The sequence below is a fragment of the Staurois parvus genome, unplaced genomic scaffold, assembly GCF_062004578.1.
Source record: "Staurois parvus isolate SC_StPar_1 unplaced genomic scaffold, SC_StPar_1.0 ptg000974l, whole genome shotgun sequence".
In the NCBI taxonomy this organism is placed as follows: Eukaryota; Metazoa; Chordata; class Amphibia; order Anura; family Ranidae; genus Staurois; species Staurois parvus.
The window spans coordinates 471,143-496,927 of NW_028318770.1; the positions used below are offsets into that span (position 1 = coordinate 471,143).

The window sequence follows — 25,785 nt, forward strand, 5'->3', positions numbered from 1 at the left end:
CGGAGTTTGTACTGGTTTTACTCCACTTGCAAGCATATCATCTCTGTTTAAATTTGCCACAGTATTAAGGGTGTCATTGAGGGTTGCTTCATTATAACCTTTCTCAAGAAATCTATTTTTTAGGATCATGGCCTGCGAGTAATAGGTATCCAAATCTGTGCAGTTACGCCTGATCCTCATGAATTGTCCTTTTGGAACATTTGCCAACCTAGATGGGTTGTGGCAGCTGTCAACAGGGATATAACTGTTGCGGTCAGTATTTTTAAAATATGATTTAGTGATGATTTTCCCGTTACAATTCACCAGGGTCAAGTCAAGGAAGTTAATTTCTTGTTTACTGTAGGTGTAGGTGAGGTTAATGTTAAGATCATTGTTGTTTAAGGTGCAGAAAAAATGTATTAGTGATTGTTCTTCACCATTCCACAGGAGGAAAATGTCATCTATATATCTCTTATAACAGATATCTTCTAACGGATATCATAGGTCACCAGCCAAGCCATTTAGAAACAATAATAACAACCATAATTACAACCTACCTACATCAAACAGATTTGAACCTCTACATAATCTCCGTGACGAGAACATTGGTTCAAGGGATTTACTTTGGCATCCAAATGGAAACACTCCACACAGGAGAATCCATACACCGGACTACCACAATAGACCCCACCGTCAAGGTCCCCAACATTATGGCCAACAGGATAGACCCACATACGGTCACCCTCATCATACTTCGCATTATCCCTCTCCCTGCCACAACAGATGGACACATTATCAACCTTATTCAAAACCCCAATGGCGTGGTCCGTCAGGCAGAGCCCACCCTCACGCTCACAGAGCCCCTCCATCCACCCCTAGAAGGAACATTCAGTTTCAATATAATGATATTAACACCCAACAGCCTTTTTTTAGGGGAAGGAAGAGTGCGCAAATGGAGCGACACTATAGGGGAAAGAGAGGAGGAAGGAGGATTAACAGACGTAACCAAAAAAATAAGGATTTAGTCAGTAAAGGTATCTTCAACCTCAGTAGTGGAGAACTTACTAAAGAAGAACTCAGCATACTGGACAAGGGACTTAAATATGCCCCTACCAACAGGCTGAATAAATTTCAAGCCTATATCGACATACATAAATTTACAAGACAATTATTGATCAAAAGGTACTTTGCCAGTAATCCTATCATAAAAAACACCACCTCTGATAATTTCATCCATTCCAATCTCCGGAATGCCTCCACTTACAATCCCCCTCCACAAACATACTCCTTTGTTAATTTATTTAAAGAAAAAGTTTTGAAGGAATTGGCTAGCATACCAATTAAACGGCCATATGACGGATTAGGAACCAATAAGGCCATCAAATCTCTCCTTGAAAGGAAAGATCTCATTATTAGACCTGCCGACAAAGACGGAGGGGTGATAATCCAAAACAAATGCGATTACATCACAGAGGTAGAAAATATTCTCAGTGACAGAACCACTCACTCACCTTTACCCAAAGACCCACTCCTGGGTTTTAAATGCTCCCTCAAGAACATTATTAATATGGGCTATGATAACAAGATATTAAACAAAAAAGAGAAAGCATTTTTATGCCCAGTCGGACCAAGACTCCCGATTTTATACATTTTACCAAAGATCCACAAGGATCCAATTAAACCCCCAGGAAGACCTATCGTCAGCGGGATAGGATCTTTGTGTTCCAAGATCGGTGAATATATTGATCACTTTCTACAGCCACTAGTATTACAGACACCCTCTTATCTACGTGACACCAAACAAGTGCTGAATGAAGTCAAAGACGTTACCATATCGCATGATACATGCCTGGTTACCGCGGATGTGGCTTCTCTATACACCAATGTTAATTATTTGGATGGCATGGAAGCTGCTGAGTTTTATCTGACGCACAATAGCACTTTACCCACGGCACAGAGACTTTATTTTAAATCTTTTAGAATTCGCCATGAACAAAAATTATTTTTGGTTTAATAAGGCATATTATCTGCAAATCAAGGGCGTAGCTATGGGGTTTAAATTTGCCCCCAGCCTTGCAAACCTTTTCATGGCTCATTGGGAAGAGGACCTTATATATGCGAGAGAATGGCCGGAACTTTTATTATATAAGAGGTATATAGATGAAATTTTCCTCCTTTGGAATGATGAAGAACAATCACTAATAAATTTTTTCTGCACCTTAAACAACAGTGATCTTAACATTAACCTCACCTACACCTACAGTAAACAAGAAACTAACTTCATTGACTTGACCCTGGTGAATTGTAACGGGAAAATCATCACTAAATCATATTTTAAAAATACTGACCGCAACAGTTATATCCCTGTTGACAGCTGCCACAACCCATCTAGGTTGGCAAATATTCCAAAAGGACAAATCATGAGGATCAGGCGTAACTGCACAGATTTGGATACCTATTACTCGCATGCCATGATCCTAAAAAATAGATTTCTTGAGAAAGGTTATAATGAAGCAACCCCCAATGACACCCTTAATACTGTGGCAAATTTAAACAGAGATGATTTGCTTGCAAGTGGAGTAAAACCAGTACAAACTTGGGTTTGCCCCTTTATCACCACTTACGCAATACAGGGCAATCAGTGGGGTTATTAAAAAGAACTGGGGCATTCTAAAAACTGACCCCATTTTATCAAATATATTACCTGATAAACTCAAAATCATTTTCCGCAAAGCCACAGCCATAAGACACCAACTAGCACCTAACAAAGTGGACCCACCAAAAAGCATCTCATTATTTCAGACCTAAAAGGCTTCCATCCGTGTAACAGATGCGTCATCTACAAATGCAACAATAATAGGAAGCAGAGAATTGATTCGTTCTCTTCTAATTCTACTGGCAGATCATATACCATAAAAAATTCCATCTCTTGCAACAGTAGATATGTGGTTTATATGCTTGAATGCCCCTGCCACAAACAATATGTGGGCTGTACAACCAGGAGATTAAGGGACCGCCTACGTGAACACGTTTACAATATCAAAAGAGGTTTTAAGGAACATTCCCTGTCAAAGCATTATAGATTTTGCCACAACAGGGACCCCACCACCCTTAAATTTGTGGGGATTAATGTTGTCACTCCACATTGGAGAGGCATATACAAAAAACGGGCTATTTCACAACTGGAGACCAAATGTCTTTGAACTAGGTACCCTACACCCTTTAGGACATAATATAGAAGTTGACATGAATTGCTTCATAGTCAACAGCTAAATCTATTTTTTATTAGTACACATACTACTTTATTACCAATTTTTACCAGATTTTTTGCACTTTTACCCATTTGACAGACCTTATCCATGATTCATGCCTATTCTATTCTATATCACAAATGTATTTTATTTATATATTTTCACATACAGTTTTTATGCATTAACTATTTGGATTTTACTGATATTGCTATTATCTCATGTTATTTCTGGATTTTGTGCATTCTTTTCTATATTTTTGAACTGTAATTTTTATTTCTGTTTACCATGTATGATTTTATATTACAGCGCACAATTTGCCATGGATTATTACTCATTTTTATATTTATATCCTTTTACTGATACCGGAATTTTTATACACCAGTGACCTTTTACCTGTATGTCTTATACATCAATTTTTATAATTTTACCACATCGCACCCCTTATAACATTTTATATAATCTTTTATCTATGGTGACTTTATTTGTTATTTATCCTTTTTATTTGTACTTTTTCTAATTTTTTCATTGACAAGAATTATCATCCCTAGCGATCCCTGTCATCATATACATTCTATGGCATTAATTAAACATGATTGGGTGCGATATAATCAGTGTGTCCCATTATATGACCACTTGACTTTATTTCCCCCCTTTTTCACACAAGGCTCCTGATATATAATGTAATTGCCATTTTTAGTAAAGGATTTTCCGGTTTTTAAGTTTGTCAATCTTAATCACGTCCTCACAGCTTCACAGCTGTTGTTGTGACCCCAATCCATGGCAAAATGGCGCCTATACGAGGCGCATGCGCACTTTGCACTCTTCAACAAAATGGCGGTGACGCAGAGCGCATGCGCCATTTTCCCTATATAAGGAATTGACGTCTGTCACGGCAATGTTGGTCTCCCCTCTGACGAGGTGCGTGGCATGAAAAGCTTTAGGAGGAACCAACACACCGTGACGTCACGCCCCCGGAGCCACCTGCAGGTCCGGCAGTCGTCTTTTATCTCGGTCAGTGCTGAGTTCACTCTGCAATACTGTTAACCCCTTTTAACCAAATTTCCATGGAATAAAGCTTTTTGAAATTACTACACTATGGGCACTTCTTCTGTGGCTCTTTCTTGGAGCTATTAATTACAGAGCCTGCTGATGATCCTTACCTATCCAGCACCCAGAGGAGGGAATCCTTGTAACCAGGCTGAGCACCCATCCATACTAAAGGGGACCTCTGGATGAGCAGATTTCACTTAATCCCAGGATCCACTGCTATTCCATACCTAGAAGGAAGTTCACCAGATGCCTGACATACCCTGCTTCCCTAAGTGGTCCGTGGTGGATATATTTATATGTGCATATACTATGCGCTTCTGGTGAGGGCGTAATTTTACCATTACTTCCAAGCAAAAGCATTTGAATTCTGCTACACTTGGGATCATTTATTATCATTTATTATTTATGAACTTGTATTTGTCGTTTTATTCGTCATTTTATCAGCGCTGCACTTTATTTATACAGTGGCCCTAGTATATGTATGTATGAATGTAAGTTAGGGACCTTAGATTGTACACCCCTTGAGGGTTAGGGACTGATGTGAATGTAGAAACATATATGTAAAGCGCTGCGTAAATTGACGGCACTATATAAGTACCTGAAATGAAATGAAATAAATAAATAAAAATAAAGCACGATATAGTGTGTTTCCTTATATGTGGCTGACTGAAAGAAAAAAGGAGGAAGAGAGCTGGAGAAAGTTTCTTTAACCTCTTGCCGTCCGCCTGCTGTTTATAAACGGCAGGGCGGTGGCAGTCCAAGGTCGGGTTGCCGTTCCTAAACGGCACCCGCCTTTTCTAGCTGTGCGCGCTCCCTAGGAGCGCGCACCACCGCGATCCGGTGTCCGCTGTGTCCCCCGGACACAGTGAAACACCGATCGTCGGACGGGACCTCTGTACGAGGTCCCGGTCATGTGATCACTGATTGGCGAATCAGTGATCACATGCAAAGTAGTAAACAAGATGTCACTTGTGACATCATTGCTTACTACGTGTGAAATCTGTGAATGATCACAGAGGTCACATGGTACAAGGCTATTCACAACAGCCTTGTACCATGTGACAAGCTGTGACCAATCACAGCTCACTCAGTATTTCTCAATGACTGCAAGAATGCAGACAGAGAGAAAGAGAAATGATTGCATTTACATCCTATATGGGTGTAAAAGCAATCAGTGTAAAAAAAAAAAAAAAAAATCTTCATCACCCCCCACAAGTAGTACAGTGTCACCATGGTGACACTGTACTGCTAGGGTGACAGTATGTAAAAATAAAAAATAAAAATAAAAAATAATATAAAAAAAAATAAAATAAAAATGTAAAAAAAAATGTTTAAAAATTATAATGTTTGGTTATAAACTAATTTTGATTTTTTTTTTTTTTACTAAAAAAATAACGGAATAAATTTTGGCCAAGATTTAGTTACAGTATTGCATGACCGCGCAATTGTCATTCAAAGTGTGATAGCGCTGAAAGCTGAAAATTGCCCTGGACAGGAAGGGGGTAAAAGTGTCCGGACAGGAAGTGGTTAAAGGGGAAGTATCTGGAAATATGTGGAGGCTCTGGACTGCAACTGGTTATATAAGGAGGCAGCATCATCAGGAAGGGACCACCAGCAGAACCACGGAGTGCAATACATGCCCATTTAAAGGTGACACAAGCCTATTTAGACCCTACATATTTTTGTAAGGTCATGGATCCCAGGTGAGAGCACAACTGGTGAAGGTGAAAACACAAATGTGGAGGAGAGGTTATAAGTACTTATTCGGTGAAAAGAAGCATGATGAATAATTTGGAATAGGCACTCTGATTTGGAATTATAACATTTATTTGTGTATGGTTTCATATTGCAATAATGTTTATCTGGTGAATTAATACGTCATTATAAGCACAGCTTAATAAGCGCTACACCACTTTAAAGTAAAACTCTGACTCTCTATGATGCTCTTTTTTTGTACCCAATCATGTTACTGACCTTTTGTCAATTAACCTACTGTAATTAGTTGCAAAATGTCCTTCCAAGTCTTCCTTGTTAGTACCACTTACTTTGCCAGCTTTTTTTTGCCCTGTCTCAACTTTTCTGAGACGTGTTACTGCCATCAATTTTGAAATTACCTTCTTTTTTCTTTAAATGGTACAGTTTCTCAGTTTAAACATTTTTATTTTTATACTTTCTTTTGCAACTAAACTATAAGCTTGTGATATTTGCAAATCATTGCATTCTGTTTTTACATCATCCACCTTTTCAGAAATTGGGATTGTAATATGTATAGAGCAATTGATGTTTATCATACGTAGGCGCTCCCAATGTGTGTATTTATGTACGTGTGTGTACACAGGGGTTGGGGGCTGTACTTGGCTCCTTCAAGTGGGGCCCCCTCATACACCTTATCCAGAGAGGAGTTTTGCTTGATTTTATGGACAAAATCTCAAATATGAATGCTGAGTTGGAACATAAAGGCCATACACATACATCTATTCTTTCCCTACTGTATCTGACATTACTGCAGCTGTGGTATCTGAGCCTTCTGCTGTAAATGCTCTGCTGGATAAACAATCTCAGTCAGTTTTGGATAAGTTGTCTACAGAAGAGCCAAAATAAACTGATAAAGGTCCCAAACATAAAGATACCATATCAGTTTTTATTTACATGCTGCATTTAGCTTAAAACAAGAACAGCCTGAGGTTGATACAAACATTGTTACTAGGCTAGGATCCCCAATTGGCCAGTAAACTATGAATGCTTTTCCAGTACACTCTGGTACACCCCTTATTTGAAAATGTTCTGTACAGAGACTGGACAAATTGCCAAACATCTAAATCTTTGTTATTTCTGGCAGGCTCAGCAATGAAACCTGCTATAGCTGTAATGTCTATTTATCAAACCTTATGTGTGTATATAAATGGTCTAAGTTTATATCCAAGGATCCCAGTTACTGTCCTTAATGACATTTAAGTTGTACATCACTTAGAGCTTATGTCTGCAGCCCTACACTATATGTAGATAGGTTAGTGGATTTTCTCTGTCATATTTCCTGAATGAGTCTCCTATCTGTAAATATATGAAGAACTCTTTTGGTTGAAAAGTTGGTCTGCAGAACAACAATGTAAAAAGCCATACTATGCATACCTTTTTCATAATGGATGTCTCTTTGGTAAATCATAAAGGTACCTGTGGTAAGAGTACTCATTTGCCCCAGCAGAAGAAGCCTAGAACCTAATCTGAGAAGGCTCCACTGAAACCAAAAGTAGTTCCTTCAGTTTTTCCCAGACATCTAAGACAAAACTCCCCAAGCCAGGGGTCCAGGTCAGTTGCAAATCCTGGAACTCTTAAGTGGTGAGGTTGATTGACTAAAGGCACATAGGCAGTTCACCATGCAAGGAAAAAAAAAATGAAAAACAGTACTTTTGCTTGGACTTGTTGGGATGATATAAGTCAGTACTGCTTCACTTCATTCACTAAGCTAAGTAAACATTCCCTAGAAATCTGAAGGTAGTCTTTCTCTGCAGCCTGATCTCCACTATAGGTGGGTGCATAGAAGTCAGTACAGACTCCTATCCATTCACAAAATAATATAGTAAACTCTCGTCAGTAATGACTGAACAAAGTGATCACTATAGATTACTTTGTTCATTCAGTAAAGAAAAGGGGCTGGTAAACACAGGTTTACCAGCCCCCCCCCCTCCGCTCTCCATCCTGACAGCAGCTGTAGCCGGCGGGAGTGCGTGGAGGGAATGCCGGCCAGCAGCACTGCATGGGGGGCCACAAGAGATCGTGGGGGGGCGCCGAGGGGTGGGGGGGCACAGCTGCAGCCTGGGAGATGTGGCCTTTGCTGTGCATTTACTGGTGGGAGAGGCAGAGGAGGGAAGCCGGTAATTGCACAGTCATGGGCATCGGTGCTGGCGGTGGGGCAGAGGAAAAATCAGCAAGTGCTGTTGGGGGATTGGAACAGTGCTGTAGGTCCATATGCTGTACAGACCTGGCTGTGAAAGGGTTAAATGATGGATATATATATAAAATGAATCAACACTAATATCCACATATGAAACTCAGTAAAATGAATCCAGTCACCACACGGTTGTGGAATGTGTCAAGGTAGATTCTGATTGTGCTAAAACATTACAGAAGGTGGGAAAGTTTGTGAAAAACTATTTTGTAATTTTCATAATCCAGTCACCATGGTCCCATTAGGTCAGGAAATCGCATCTCAACATTCTGCAGCTTTGAATAGTTTAATTGTCTTTATAGTGCTAGAGGCCCTGACTGGAAGGTCATCTGATCAGGATTCAGTCAGACAGTGCCAAGACAGTGACATACATCAACCGTAAGGGAGAAACCAGAAGTTTTGCTAAAGCAAGAGAGCTAGAAAAGTTCTAGCCTGGACAGAACTTCACATTCCAGCCTTGTCCACTGTTTGCATTCCAGGAATGGACAATTGGCAGGCAGACTACCAGAGTTTGCAGCATCTGAACCTGGGAATGGTCCCTACAACCAGACGTGTTCCAGGGCCTGTGTCACAGGTGTGGGACACTAGATGAGGACCTCCTGGCCTCTTGGCTTAACACAGTGTTTCTCAACTCCAGTCCTCATGGACCCCCAACAGGTCATGTTTTCAGGATTTCCATTATTTTGCACAGGTGATTTGATCAGTTTCACTGCCTTAGTAATTACCACAGCTGTTTCATCTGAGGGAAATCCTGAAAACATGATCTGTTGGGGGTCCATGAGGACTGGAGTTGAGAAACACTGGCTTAACAACAAACTGGACAGGTTTAACGGGATGATTGTTAAAGGTCAAATTTTAAGAGACAATGGTCTCTCTGATTTGTTAAATTCCCAGCTGTTAAAAGCTAGGAAGTCTACTCCCAAAAGGTCTGCCATGACACATGGAAGGCTTAATTTGCCTGGTGCGATGAAAGAAGATTTTGTCCCTGGAAATACTCTGTGGGTCATATGCTCACCTTTTTCCAGTCAAATCTGGAAAATAAAGGAAAAATCTAAACTAACACAGCAACCACATTTAAGGATTAGTAAGCTGCAATATTTTTGGTTGTTTTTTGGTTTAACCCCTTCACGCCGGCGCCTCCCGGCCATTTAAGGGTTTCAGAAGCCGGGAGGCGGGGCAGGGTTTAGGGTCACATGATCAGGAAAGGTCCCGATCGAAAGAGGAGATCGGGACCTTTCCGTGAGTACCAGACGTGTGCTGGGAGTTCGCAGGGTGCACGCTCTAAGAACATATGTTCTTTTTTAATAGAACGCAAATGTGCGGCCACTCAGCATCTAGGCCCAGATGCCGGGAGACCGCACATTTGCATTCGGCCGGTGTGAAGAAGTTAATACTGCTTTAAACACAACTTTCAATCTTTTCATGTCATTCACAGGCTCTGCAGCTTTCAAACTGAAAGCTCATACCGAGGTGCAAGCAGAGAGCTGTAGGACTTGTGAGCAGGAGCCTGACATCACACCTGTGCTCTGCAGGCTACTTGGAAAAAAATTAAAAATGCACATTTGTTCTGCAAAACTAGAAATCAGTTGTTTTATATGTGTCCTATTCACTCTCAGAGCTGTGCTGCAGATATCTATGATAAAATGCAGACATGCTACATTTTATTGCAGTGCACTAGACAGGATCGCATGTCACTGTACAGAAGCATAACGTACCGTGTTGCTCTACAGTGACATGAATGAAGTGTCACTTTTGTACACTTCAAATAAAGTTCAAGAAGTTCAAAGAGAGCTGTGTGATGCGCTGAATAGCACACCACATTGCCCGCTACCAATGGCTCACTGCATCCAGATAGGACAGCTGCCAGACAGTAGACCAATGCGGTCTTCGTGTGGCAGCTGTCCGTTTATGTGTGAACGGGCCCTTAAATGTTCTTTTCCAGTTGAATAACTAGATGTGCTAGATCTCCAACTGAAAAAGAAATACAGCTTTTGTTGTGCCACAATTATTTAAAGCAGGGGTGCTCAACTTTTTGAATAGCAAGGGCCACTTAAGTGATTTAGTAACGGGTCGCTGGCCAAAATGAAATGAAATGGTTTAGAATGTCAATTTTTTTATTTTTAATAGCATAATAAACATTTTCCTCCTGCAGCCGCAGAATGCCAGCGATAGTAAGAGGAGGAGAAGCAAAAAGTTGCTGGAGGAAAATGGAGAGGAACAGTTCCTGTATATGCTGCCCTCCTGTCCAAGTGTAAAATAGAATGTGACAGAGAAGCCGCATGGGCCCCCTGGAACATGTTGCATTTGCAGTCCGTGATGCTACACCAGTGGTTAATGGGGTGTGGTAAAAACACATCTCAACTATGGGGTTTTATTGTCCTCCAAACCACAATTGTAAATGAGCCCACTGATGTACTGTGGTGTACCTGCAACATGGGTGCAGTGCAGTGCACCTACAGCTTTTCTGCAGATTAGCTGCGCTTTGCCATATACTTCTATCTTACAGATGTGGTGCACTTTCTCAAACCACATCAAAACTCCTTCATTCAGGAGTATTGGTGCGCTTTCAGAAAGCGCACCAAACCTGCAGGATATAATAGAAGACTATAGCTCCATGAAGCTAACCCACAGGAAAGCCGAAAGTGCATTGTGTTGCACCTGCAGACCACTGTGAAAGCAGCCTAATACCCCTTTTTTAAAATTGATAATCTTCCCATTGCAAAACACTGCAAGGCATTGTGACATTTAATAAACTGACCTTTGGCTGGCCATACATTATACAATGTACTTGTACAATTTTCCTTTAGATTTACCAATATCATATAATGTGAGGTCAAACCTAAACACTTTCAATTTGTATGCAGTCAGACAGGCCCTTGCACTACATACTTAAAGGTAAATCTAAAGAAAATTTTATTAAAAAATTGTATAATATATGGCCAGCCTTTTTCTTATCCAGCTTCTGTTGACATCTCTCTCCAGACTGCTAGAAAGGTCCCAGGTGAAGTGCATTTGCTATCACTCACTCCTGACAGGAACTGGTCCTACAGAGGAAGCATCGGCTTATGCAGCTCCTGCTTCCCCTACAACCGCTTGCTTCCTCTGCTGCCAGCGCCAGCTCCAAGCACTGTGATGCTCTGGGATGGCGGGTTGGCAACCCGCTATCTGGGCTTGCTGACCCACCATCTCAGAGCATGAGGTTGTGGGCCACATTGGCCGGGGGAACACAAGTTGAGCACCCCTGATTTCAAGTATGACTAAAGGCAACACTTTTTTTTTAGTTTTGAATACAGCAGAGATGGATTAGGACACGTGTCAGGTATTTTTATTGCTACCTCTGCCCCTTTTAGGGAGATTCACCTTCTCTATTTGTCCTGTTTACTGTTGCCATCAAAAGTTAAAGTAAAAGGAAAAACCTAATTTTGAGTTGTCCCCCAAAAAATAATAGAGGGGAAATCTTCCATTTGGGCATTAGTTCTGGTGACCTGGGGGGCCCCAATGGATTCCCTTAATTAGCAGGGATTTCATCTTACGTCCTGTTTCAGCTATAGGAAAGAAAGTCAAGGTAAATATTCCCAGTGGGACACAGACGGGTTATAATCCTCAGTTACTCTATCCAAAATGAAAAAAAAAGGTTTTGCCTATAGTTCTATATTAACATAAACAATTAAAGTGGTTCTAAAGTCTCAATGTTTTTTACCTTCATGCATCCCCATCAGCCCCCCCTAATACTCACATAAGCCCCCTCTCGATCCAGTAATGTGCACTGGAGTCTCAGGACTCCCTTTTCTCATTGGCTGAGACAGAAGCGGGAGCCATTGTCTCCCACTGCTGTCAATTACAGCCAGTGAGCCAAAGAGAAGATAGAGGGGTGGGGCCAAGCTGTGGCTCCGTGTGTGAATGGACACACAGAGCAGCAGGTGCCCCCAAAGCGAGCTGCTTGCTGTGGGGGCACTCAACAGGAGGGAGGGGCCAAAAGAACCTGTAGGGCACCCAAGAAGAGGAGTAGCTGGGCAGCAGTGTGCAAAACCACGCACAAAACAGGTAAGTATACTCGTTTGTTATTTTTTCCTTACAAAAAATAAGCCTTTAGAATCACTTTAACATAGTAGTGTGAAACAGCACAACTATACAATTTTACAATACAATTGTTATAATGTTATTATTGGCAACATTTCAATATAAATACAAATAAAGCAAAATAATAATTGCACAATTTATATTGTCAATAAAAGTACTACATGCAAACATCCACGCTTTTCAAATATGTTTTTACTTGCCAAGCCTCTAAGTCAGGGCTGTGCAGTTTGGCAGCTCATCGTGTTTTAATTTTTCCACTAACTAGAATTATTGCATAATATATATTTTTTAAAATATTCAATATATTTTTTGATCTATATAACCCATTAAGTTAAAGATAATAAAACTTACTAGAAATCATGTTATGTATTTTATATGTATTTTGTCATATTTTTTGTGTGTGTTGAGTAGCAACTTGAAAATATTGAAGAGAAAGTAACAAAACCTGTGTCTGTTGTTATAAGTGTAAAAGTTTCCATTTTTGTTCCTTTGTTATGCTATTGTAAAAAAAAAAATATACATTAATTAAAAAAATGCACCAAAAAATTAGAAAAAGGGCCAAGAATATACAAAAAGAAATCTAACATATATATATATATATATATATATATATATATATATATATATATATATATTTGGTTTAATATTTTGTTGAGAATCCTTTACTTGCAATGACTGCCTGAAGTCTGGAACCCATGGACATTACCAAAGACTGAGTTTCCTCCTTTCTGATGCTTTGCCAGGCTCTAACTGTAGCTGTCTTCAGTTGTTCTTAGTTTGCGGGTCTTCTGCCTTTAGTTTTGCCTTCAGCAAGTAAAATGCATGCTCAGTTGGGTTGAGATCAGGTGATTGACTCAACCTTTGCAGAATATTCCACTTCTTTTCCTTCAAAAGCTCCTTGGTTGCTTTTGCAGTATGTTTTGGATCATTGTCCATCTGTACTGTGAAGCGCTATCCAATCAACTTTTGCTGCATTTGGCTGAATCTGGGCTGACAGTATATCTCTAAACACTGTAGAATTCACCCGGCTGCTTCTGTCTTCTTTCACATCATCAATAAACACCAATGACCTAGTGCCAGTGGAAGCCATGCATGCCCATGCCATCATACTGCCTCCACCATGATTTACAGATGATGGTGTGTGCTTGGATCATGAGCTGTTCCAAGCCTTCTCTACATGTTTTTCTTCCCTTGATTCTGGAACAGATTAATCTTAGTTTCATCCGTCCAAAGAATGCTTTTCCAGAACTGGTCTGGCTTTTTTAGATTTTTTTTTGGCCAAGTCTAATCTGGCTTTTCTATTCTTCAGGTTTATGAATGGTTTGCACCTTGTGGTGAACCCTCTGTATTTGCTCTTGTGAGGTTTTCTCTTGATTGTAGACTTTGATAATGATACGCCCACCTCATGGAGAGTGTCCTTCACTTGTCTGGATGTTGTGAATGGGTTTTTCTTTTACCATAGAGAGGATCCTGCGATCATCCACCACTGTTGTCTTCCATGGACGTCCATGCCTTTTTATGTTGCTGAACTCACCAGTGTGTTCTTCTTTCCTCAGAATGTACCAAACTGTTGATTTGGCCACTACTAATGTTGCTGCTATCTCTCTGATGGATTTGTTTTGTTTTTGAAGCCTTACAATGGCCTGTTTCACTTGAATGGACAATGTACGCATGATGTAGAATCACAGCAATAGATTCCAAATGCAATACCACACTTAGAATCAACTCCAGACCTTTTACCTGCTTAATTGATAAAGAAATAATGAAGGAGTAGCCCACACCTGGCCATGAAACAGCTTTTGATTCAATTGTCCAATTACTTTTGGTCCCTTGAAAAAGGGAGGATGACAATTCTTAAGAGCTATCCTTCCTGAACCCTTCCTCCAATTTAGATGTACATACCCTTAAATTAAACCTGAGTGTGCGCACTTTCAGCCCATATCCATTATATAACTATAGCCTGAGTATGTTTTGGTAAATACCTGAAAAAAAAATTAAAAATGTGCCTGTGTCTAAATATATATGGACCTAACTGCATATATGTATATATATACACACAGTATGTATAATCCTACAGTGAAGTCTTTGAAATTGAAGGTGCTGTTTTTACAACTTTATTACATCTATTGTGTAAAACTCCTCAACTAACAATGATCTGCTCCCAAAAGCTCTTAAGAACAATCACCTAAAACTAACCATCCTACCTAAGTCACTACTTGGGGGGGGGGGGGTCAACAGAATAACCACAGAGTATAGGTGGAGACACAGGAGATCAACATACCTAGAAGTGTTGGTTTTTGAAGGGACTTCCGCAGAGGATTTTGTTTTAGTATAGTGGTGTTCAGTAGAGTGGGCACGAGAGGTCAGTATTCACTTTCCCATTGCAGGTTCTTTATAACAGCAGCTTTACTTAAAGAATTAGGACTAAAGCTGGGCACATGCTATAAGTTGTTTTTTATTTTTATCAACCTAGTTGGCTGAACACAGTAAAAATGAGAGATCGCAATACTAACACAAGCGATGTTAGTGGAGCGATCTCTCCCCTCTGCTATTGTATTCTGACAGGATGACTGTCCCCCTGCCAGAACACATTGATCAGCACTTGCAACCATTGGCTGCCAGCACTGGTCTGATGCTGATCAGACACTGGTTTATTAGCATGCCCATTCGACAGAAGCCAGTTGTAAGACCATCCTCTCACAGTCATACAGACTGGCTGAAAGTCGGCCAGTTCCTGCTGAAGTGACCTTTTAAGACAATTTTTTTGCCTTTGTGTACTCAGCTTAACTTGCAGTCAGATAAGGTTTCCAGAACTAGTGATAGTGAAGAGCTCCAAAATAGGTATGAATTACCATGCACTGACTGTTGAAACAATGTAAAGTATTTTTATGATGCTATGTAAACAGGCTTTAAACTCATTCTTTGAGGTCTTGGATGAACTGAATTTTACTAATGTACCTTTGTCAATGTTTAAATATGGAAACTGATGTGAATCTATAATGTATATGTAAAGTGCTTTGTATACAAACACCTGTAACAAATAAATACATAAGTAAACTGCTTAATGTTTTTTCCTCTTATTTACTTTTGCATTGTTTTAGCTTTTCATGAGTTTTGGACAGAGTGAATGTTGGTAAATAAGGTGGATCTATGTACAAGGGAATTGCTATAACATGATTGGATATTCAAAGTGATCACCGTTTCATCTTATTTACTACATTAACGTTATCGTGAACATTCACTTTAACCCCTTGGCACCCCTTGGCCTCCCAGGCCCTTTAAGGGGTTTGTGACACTGGGAGGTGGGGCGGAGTTTAGGGTCATGTGGCCGCTCTGATGGGTTGTCACAGTGGTCACATGATTGGAAAGTTCCTGATCACAAGTAGCATTTCCGTGAAACACCGGTAAATGTGCCGGGAGTGCACAGGGTGTGCACTCTTAACACATGTATGGTTTTTTTGGGTACGCAAATATGCGGCCTCTCAGCATCAAGGCCCAGCCACTGAGAGACCGCATATTTGCATACGGTCAGCGGCAACAGGTTAAGTGAACAGACTCTATTTCTTTAATAAAAATTCTTCATAAAGCCTCTTTCACACTAGCAGTCCAGTCAAGTATGCCTATCAGTTTTTCAGGCGGACCTGATTGGACCCTCCATTCTCCTCTATGGAGCAGCGGATGTAAATAAACTTGTGTCTGTTTACACCCGTTTACATCCAATCCAATCCGATCTGCCAAAAACAAACGGAAAGGGATCAGTTTCCCTCCGTCTGGGAGGATCGGAACAGAGGGCAGTCAGGTGTAAACGAACAGCTGGCCCAATTACATCCAACCGCCAATATAGCAGAGGGGGCTGTTTCCGCTCTGCATAAGTGGAGATGGACTTGTACACCCCGCATGCTGAGCAAGCGGATTCCGTCCTGTGTGAAATGGTATTGGCTTGATTTATCTAAATATGTTTGATCTACAATTATATTATGTTTGTGTCAGGTGGTTGAGCTATAATGAATACTTCCTGCTGTATAAATGTGTAGATGTTTGAAAAAGAACTTGTGATAGTACTGAAATATATAGAATATATTACTGAACTGCAAAATAAGAATGTCATAGAATCCTACTTTTCACAAACATACCTAATATAGTTGTGTAATTTTTTTCTTATCTCTAATTACAATAGGCTGCAAACTGGGAGAAGCATCTGACTTTCTTGTGCGGCAGGGAACTCTCATTCAAGTACCATCAGGAGAAGTAGGCTGTTATAAAATATGTACTTGTGGACAAAGTGGAACTCTTGAAAACTGTATGGAACTGAATTGTATTGACCTACAGAAGTCGTGCATTGTTGGAGGACAGAGCAAAAGTATGTGTATGTACAGCCAATTGGCAAACGTTTGGCTAATGTGTGTGTATGTATATACACTGTGTGTGTATATATTGTGTGTATGTATGTATATATGTATATATATATATATATATATATATAAAATATACAGAGGTCTTGCTTTCACCTCTCTTGAGGTAGATATTGTCTACTGCAAGTACAATTTTCAGGCCATGTGGCTCTTTTTCTTCAGGCCAAAAATTAGTCCAATACAACAGCATAAGAGAACGTGAAAAAGATGGACACGATGTCATCACCAGTAATGTACTCTAAAGAGTAACAGAACTGCTAGTTGTTTACGGTACAGTAACAGAACATTGGGGGCAGTAAATGGTAACTGCAATTACTTAGTCGTACTGTACAGGATACAGGACTGTATTCATCGACCATGGATTACAGTATATGCAGACTTCCATCAGATGATTGGATACTGGCAAAAACACTTTTCAGGGCTGCCCCTAGAGTGTACTCACTTTGGCACATAGTTCAACATACTGTATTTAGTTAGCCAAAGGGTACTATACAGTTTCAGGGCCGTGGTCCATTTCTATGGTTCCTAGACCCTGAAGACTACGTCAGGGGTATGCCTACTGTGACAGGCAAAGCCTTGATCTCTAGTAGGCCCAGAATTGCAAATAAGGTAAGACAGAGTTTACCTTTATGTTACCACTGGTTCCTAGCTTTTAGTAACACAATCCACAATGTGTGGCCTACTATGTGGATTTATAAGCAGAGGATTTGCGAGCTAGTTACTATATTGAAGTACCAAATGCCATTTTGTTTCCAAAGTTTCTTGGTGTGAGTAATTTAAATTTAGCATTTTTTTCTACTCCTGTTTAGACTCTGGACGGCAAGGTAACTGTGCAAACCTCCCAGTTGATGCATTATTTGGAACAATAGCAGTTGATGCCCTATTGCCATAGTGTGTTGATGCTCTACAGAATGCATTTCATCAACTCTCTAAAATGTCCCATATCTAAAAGCTTGGTTTGCTGAACCTGCTTATAAAAAGCATTTTCTATGCATGCCTTTTGATGGGGAATGCCTATTTGGGTACTCGTGCCCCATAAGAAAAGCCAAAGTCAGTCCATAGACAAGTCAAAATCCGAAAGTTCTGTTGAGTGAAAAACTAAAATAGCTTATACGATTGTGCCATCAATTGTTTTGTTTTTCTAATAAAAATCCATCATGTTGGGTCAGGCACTTTCAATTGCAGCAGGAAAATCATGTGTCACAGCTGGCACACTAATGATGCGAAAAAACGAATGATTCAAAATTTTCCTTTTTTGTTTGACAACCATTAGTCAAAAGTAAGGACTTTTTTGCTCTCAGCAGGTGTCAAACCAAGGCTTAAAACTTCTTTTTTTCTCAAGTCCTGGACTAAAGTCCACTAATTCTACCCATAGGCCCTCTTCACAATATAGGGGCACCTTCATTCCTCAGACTAGGTGGACATCTGTTGCAATTTGCAACAGTGTGGATCCAAGATGTCCTGAAAACCTCTGTGTCCACTCTGATTGTTGACCTGAGTTAATCAAGGCAAGCGCAATGTAAGGACACAGCAAATTCTATTGTGTTCCTGCTGGTGTGAATGAGCCCTAAAAGTAGTAGAAAAAAATATGTTTAAATTCAATTCAGTTATTAAAATAAATAAGCTGGCTAGCTAGTTAATAGATAAGTGCTGTAATAGGTCAGTTGGCTATGCAAGCAAGATGAGAGCAGGTTTCCCGACTGCCGCACACCTCACTCACTGACCATGTAGCAGACAGGTAAAAAGCTGCCTCAGCTCAGTCCATCAAGGCCACTCCCCTAACTCCCTAAACATGCAGTTTACTGGGGAGGAGCAAAAATATGAGGTCAGCTACCTAGATGTAACCTTGGTCGGGTCACCCCATAGTCAAGAAGTTATTGTGTGCACGCATATAGGAAGCTTACTTCCAGAAATTGACTTTTACATGCTCTAAGCTGCCATTCCTTGCATGTGATTAAGACCATCCCTAGGGGCCAGTGCATTAGAGCAAGATGCATTTGCTCTATACTGGCTGACATTGATAACGTAGCAGCCCTGATGGAATGTAGGTCAACAAGTCAGTCATAAAAGAGAACAAATCCATGCACAAGGAATCCTAAGAATGAGTCTTTTAGGGAAATGTTCATACAACAAATGGCAGAACAAGGGAAAGCAGGCTCATGACAATGACTCTTCCCCTCCCCACCCATATTTTCCACTCGCTACAGCCTGCAATTTCAAGATAAAAAACATATTATCTCCAGAACCTCATGGCAAGGGGTCATGGCCTTGATGGACTGGGCTGAGGCTACTTTTAATTGTCTACTAAATGGAAGGGTGAGATGTGTGGCAGTCAGGAAAGGTCTTCTCATTTTGCTTGCATGCTCTGGGTCTGGCCGAACCCATCCCCAGCCAGCACTCTCACTGTTTCAATGGCATCAACCCCTCAGGACTCCAACAACCTGTGCCAAGATTACCAAGCAATAACTCGGGCCACAGGTCAGTTGACTAGTTAGTTAACAGGAAAGTGTTATGGTTAAACAACTCACCTCTACAAAATCCGCTTCCATTCCCCTCCATCTTGCAGACCAGTTGACTGCTGAGGTCCAGGAGCTTGCCCATACTCAACTTAGCATTCAGACAGGAAAGTGAAACCACGAAAAAAAAAAAAAAAAGCTATGATGTTCCAGGCATCCAAGTGATTTCTTGGGCAAGTAGATAGATGGCCGCACACACTGCAGAAAGCCTTCCACTGCTGGTAACACTGGAAAGTGTTATATCTTTTTTGCATTAAAATAACAAACATGTCATACTTACATGCACTGTGCAATGATATTGCACAGAATGGCCCCTTACCTCCTCTTCTGGGGCCCCCTGCTGGTGTTGTCTGCCCCCATGGCAAGGGGCTTGCTATGGAGGCACACGTTCAGGCGTGCTCCAGAGCTGGGCTGTGTGTGGCCTTAGACATACACTGCGCAACTCGGCTCTGAACCTCTACTCCCTCCTCCCAGGATTTGACTGAGAGCAGCAGAAGCCATTGGCTCCCACTGCTCTCAGCAAATCCTGTGAGAGTAGGGAGAGAAGACCTGGCACAGCGCTGGATCAATAGAGGGCTCAGGTAAGTATTAGGACCATTTTAATGTTTTAGCCTTTTATTTTTCAAATCAATAGTGAATTACAGCCGTTGAATGCAAAACAAAAAATATATTAATAAATATACACACTTTTTTATTGATTATACAGCACTTACATGCATTGAAACCTATGTATAGTAGAGATTCCTGTGTTCAAGATAATTAGTAGTAAATAATTTAGTGAAAGTATTTGACAAAGTATTAATTTGACAAAAAATTATTAATAAAACTAACTTTTTTTCATACTTCATTTGTTTCATACTTTTACTCATTTCTCTGCTTATTATAAAATGTATTTCTCTATTCCCAATTGAGGGACACCACTCTTAATATTCATAACCTGGGGTGCATTGCCATCTACGGTAAGTATATACACTACGTTTAAAAAGGCAGGGACCGCTTCCTATAGTGGCTATACCCCTGTGACTGCAATAGAGTTGAGACTAGTTTATTGTCCCATGGCGGTAGTAAGAAGTCTCTCTCAGGCCTCATTTACACCTACAGCTGGTGGGGCAGTAAAAATAGGCATTGAAGTTTGACTGCCCTCCTTAAAGTATAACTAAAGGCAAAACTTTTTTTTAAGTTTTGGATAGAGTGGAAAGGGTTTACAACTCTTTTTTTTATTGCTGTCTGTGCTCCCATTATCATCATTGAAAGTAAAAGTTAAAAAATATCCCAAATGTTGGGTTGTCCCCAGAAAAGTAATAGAGGGTACGTTTTCCAATGGGAACACTAGTTCTGGTGACCTGGGGGTCCCCAATGAATTCCCTTAATTTGCAGGGATTTCCTTTCACTTTCTGTTCAGCTATAGGATAGGACGTGAAGGGAAATCTTCGCAATGGGACAGTTGGCAAAAAAAACTGACAGGGGTTATAACCAGGGGCGGACTGACTGACTGACTGTGAGAGTACTATAGTTAAAGTAGAATTAAATGCAAAATTTGTATGGGAGGGTTATAACATCTGTAAAGTTTATTTTTACTATCTGTGTCTAATTATGGAGATTTCCCTTCGTGTCCTGCCCCACTGCCAAAACAGGTAACAAGCAGGGGCGGACTGACCATTTGGAAACTCGGGCACTACCCGAGGGCCCGGGGTCAGTAAGGGGCCCCATGAGATGCCCCTGGTACCTTTCATAGGCTTTTTTGGGTGTGGTTTGAGTGTGGGCAAGGACACAGGGGCCCCATGATCCCTTATTGCCCGGGGGCCCCATGAGTTGTCAGTCTGCCCCTGGTTATAACCCTGCCTCTCTCTATCTAAAATGGGAAAAAAGGTTTTGCATATAGTTCTACTTTAACTCAACACAGCAGCTGGAGGGGTTGTACACATACCATGGCTGCAATGCTTTGTTTTGCTGTCATGGCAAAAATAATATTGTTTCAGCAGGCAGTACCGTCACAGAACACGGCCCATTCAAGTGAATGGGGGTGCAGCACAGTGGTGTGGGTTTTGCACAGTTTTGAGTTAAAACTGGCAGTGAGGAGACAAACGTCCTCTGAAAAGCAATCCACTGTGAAGTGAAATTTCTTTAACTATTTGAGTACACATAAGGTGTGTAGCACAATCAGTCCCCCCCCACTTGTTGGCAATACCCAGCACCAAAAATGAAAACATAGAATTGCTGTGTAAATACAACACTGCTTGTTCACACAATAGAGATACACAGTAACATTGTTTCATTCATCTGCAAATCAAAGGGTTGAGCTTTGATCTGCAGACTCCTGACAAGTAAAAAAATATATATATGCAATTTGTCTCTGTTTAAACCCCTATTTACCTTTACTTTACCCTAATTAACTCTACTTAAAGCACTATTAAACCCAAAACCAAAGATGTAACAAGTAGCAACTTATCTCTCATTCAATATGGTGGTTGCATCAATTTTCTTTTATTTGGCTTTTTCTCCCCTCTGTTTTCACCTGGTGATCTAGTCAGTAACACATCTCCTGCATTAGAGTGCCTCCACTCTGGATGAAGGTGCACAGGGGCACCTTTGGACAGCGGCATTGTCAGTCTGGGGGGGAGAGTATTAGATGCAGTAGCAAAGTTGACCACTTGCCCTCCAGAGGATTTGCCCCCCCCCCTTCCTGACCAGGCCGTTTTTCCCTGTTCCGCACTGAACAATTTCAACTGGTAATTGCGCAGTCATGCAATGTTGCACCCAAATGAAATTTATGTCCTTTTTTTTACACAAATAGAGCTTTCTTTTGGTGGTATTTAATCACCTCTGTGTTTTTTATTTTTTGCACATTAAACAAAAAAATACCAAAAATTTTGAAAAAAAAACTATATTTTTCACCTTTGGTTATAACAAATATCCAATAAACTCAAAGTTAGTCATAAATTTAGGATACAATGTATTCTGCTACATGTCTTTGGTAAAAAAAAAAATCTCAATACATGTGTATTCACTGGTTTGTGTGAAAGTTACAGTGTCTACAAACTATGGTATTGGTATATATATTGGAATTTACTTAGCTTTTACTTTCTGACTGCCTATTACATTTTTTGAGGTGCTAAAATGCCAGAGCAGTGCAACCCAACCCCCTCCCCCCCCCCTAAATGACCACTTTTTGGAAAGTAGACACTCCAAAGATTTTGCAGAGAGGCATGTTGAGTCCATAGAACATTTTATTTTTTGCCACACATTTTTTGAATATGACAATTTTTTTTTAAACAAAGTTGTCAATTTAATTTTCTATTGCTCATGCATACCATGGGTTTATGTGGAATAACACCCCAAAAAACGTTCTACTACTTCTCCCGAGTATGGGGATACCACATGTGAGAGATTTTTTGGCAGCCTAGCTACATACAAGCCCTCAAAATCCAATAACCACCTCCAGGCTTTCAAAGGGCATATTTCCTCATATCACTTCCCCACTACCTATCACAGTTTCGGAGGCTCTAAAGTGCCAGGAAAGTACAAACACCCCCCCCCAAAATACCCCTTTTTGGAAAGTAAACACCCCAAGGAATTTGGTAAGAAGCATGTTGTGTATTTTACGGATACCATTTTTGTCACAGGGTTTTGAAAAAGAAAATAAAAAATAATTTTTTTGTTTTCTATCTACGTTTTCCAAAAACATGTGGCAACAAATGAGATCTACAAAACACTCACCATGCCTCTTAGCAAATACCTTGGAGTGTCCACTTTCCAAAAAGGGGTCATTTGGAGGGGTTGCTTCTACTATCCTGGCATTTCAGAGCCAATATTAGAAGCTCATGCCACACATCACCCACTCTTGAAGACCAAGCCTTTTTGTTCCCATGCAAAACTGTTTGTTTTTTTTTTGCTAGAAAATTACTTTGAACCCCCAAACATTATATATTTTTTAAAGCAGAGGCCCTAGAGAATAAAACGGTGAGTGTTGAAATTTTTTACATCATACAGTATTTGCGCAGCAATTTTTCAAATGCAAATCTTTTGGGAAAAATACACTTTTTAGAATTTTAATGCACAAAAACACATTATATTGCCCAATTGTTTGATAACATATAAAAGATGATGTTATGCTGAGTAAATAGATACCAAACAAGACATGCTTTAAAATTGCGCATTCCCGTGCAATGGCAACAAAGTACATGTATTTCTATCGATAGGGGATGCTTTAAAAGCCTTTACAGGTCACCAATTTATATTTACACAGGATGTCTATTGCTAAAATTACTGCCCTGTATCTGACGTTTGCGGTGATACTTCACATGCATGGTGCAACCGCTGTTTACATACCGGCACGGGGTCAATGCTTGTGCACACAGGTGGGGGCAAGAGTGCTATTACAGGAAATGCAAATATCCCCTATAACTTCAATGGGCATTGTCATATATTCTTTTTTAAGAAATCTGGGATCTATCAGACTCAAGATATCTCCTCTGCCCTTACATTATCTAATCTCACCAAGATCTGTATGACCAGATGCTTTCCCAATTTACAAATGGCACTGTTTACATCCTGCGTAACTGAAGAGATGAAATGCTCAAAGGCTTCCGATTTCTTAGACTATAGAGATTGAAGCCAATTTGGTCTTTGATTAGCTCTATGGTCAGCCAGTGGAACTGCCGGCTGCATTCTTGGATTCCCCTGTGGGACAGGAGAGCCCAAGAAAACTGTGGAAGGCAGCGGGAGGGGGGGGGGTCCCTTCCCACTGCTCATAAAAACAATTCAGTAGCTAATTGGCCACTAGGATTGCTTTTATATGAAAGCCGACCACCAGCTAAAAAAATGGTACCAGAATTATGCCTGTAGCTGCAGGCATTATCCCGGTATAACCACTGAAAGTCCAGCAATATACCAGTACATTGCTGGTCCATGTTGGGCATATATGTAACAGCAGAGAACACGGGCATATGATGAATTGGCTCTGTGGACCAATATGAACACAGTTTATTTTTTTTTTAAAATGCCCATGTTGAGGGTTAGGCCCAAAACAGTTTTAAATTCAGAAACCGTGATAAGTTTCCATGCAAATTGTCTGCCAAGAGCTGAATTTGAGTGGGCAGCGATGTATTGTTGTGCAGATAAATTGCCTTGACCCACAATGAATTGATGCAAATCTTCTGTGAAAAACAGCGGAGGGGCTAAATGCTAGTGCTGGCGCTAAACGAGGCTGATCCTGCTAACACTGCATTTTTGGGGACACTATACAAAGGAGGCACTAGTGTAGTTCTGTTCTTGATCAATATCTTGATCCATACAAACACTATACTAGTATCGGCAGTGATCAGCAACCTATAGCATGAGTGCAATAGTGTGCGGGCAATATAACGCTACCTGACCCTGGCTGGGAGGGGCACTTACTGACCCTGACGCTATCTGTTGTTGCTGGTGGCAGTAATACAGCGAAAAGTGAAAAATTCTATATACTGACACTGTACTAATGGCACTGGTTGAGTGATGGGGTGATCAAAAGGTTAATAGGGGCGATGAAAGGGTTAAATGTGCTAATCTAACGTGTGTGTAAAATGTAGTGCTTTTACTCGGTTCCGTGTTCTCGCTTCTCTCCCTGGTCAGACAGGTGGGGGGGGGGCAGCGGGGCGTGCAGGTAGGTTCACACCCCCAAAATAAGAAGTGATGCAAGATTACATCACTTTGCCAAGAGCTGCTGCCCGCCCGCAAAATGCAGGTAAGCAGTTGGCAAGTAATTAAAAAAAAAAAACTCAAACTTTTTTTTTTAATTCTCAATGTTTTTTTTTTTAACATTTTTTTAAAATGTTTTAAATACTTTTATCAGAATAGTGCAATGTTACCATAGTAAGATTGTACTACTGTGTGTGTGTGGGGGGCGGTGATCAGGGATTTATTTATTTTTTTTACACTTTGCTTTGCAGGGGAAATAAAGATAATTTCTCCTGCAATGCAAAGCTTGCTATCAAAACCGTCATGAACTGTCCTGAATGAGTTAAGTTTTGACAGCTCAGAATAGTGATCTGTGATTGGCTGGAGCTGGTCACATAGTACGGGGAGCTGTGAATGGCCCCATGTATCATGTGATAGCTGTGGGCCAATTACAGCTCACTAGGAAGAGGAGCAGAGCTGTTATGAATAAGATTGATTCATAACAGCTTTGCTTACAATGTGATCACCTAGCGATCACATGATCACCAGGTCCCGTTCTCCGGGATCTTCATTTTGATATGTCCGCTAGACACAACAGGCGTGAGGGGGGAGCGCTGCGCACCTGAGTGGGCGCTAAGCGCCCTCCTGTGTTAGTACAGCCAGAGTACGGGTACGTCGCTTTGCCTGTAGCTGCCGCCCTGCCGCAGCACTTTGTGGGCGGGCGGGCAGACGGGAAGTGGTTAAATACACTAACAAATTGAAGTAAAACTCTAGCCAATATAGGCAGTTACAGAAAACATTTTTTCTTTTAGGATAACGGTCTTAAATAAATAAAAGCTGATCATTGTAAGCACCCCTGCTAGTGTTAAATGGCTTGTATCATCGCTGTAACTGCT

General features: G+C 40.6%; 1 protein-coding gene across 4 annotated transcripts in view; it reads left to right on the forward strand.

The window, feature by feature from the left end:
* The window catches only part of RECK (reversion inducing cysteine rich protein with kazal motifs), a 449,691-nt gene that overhangs the window by 287,187 nt on the left and 136,719 nt on the right, over nt 1-25,785 (forward strand). For 2 of the 4 annotated variants that reach the window (XM_089657195.1, XM_089657193.1), the window contains exon 14: nt 16,484-16,672. In XM_089657195.1, the coding sequence (XP_089513321.1) occupies nt 16,484-16,672 (189 nt within the window). The remainder of the gene's footprint in view (nt 1-16,483; nt 16,673-25,785) is intronic. The other 2 variants (XM_089657194.1, XM_089657196.1) reach the window with 1 other exon arrangement.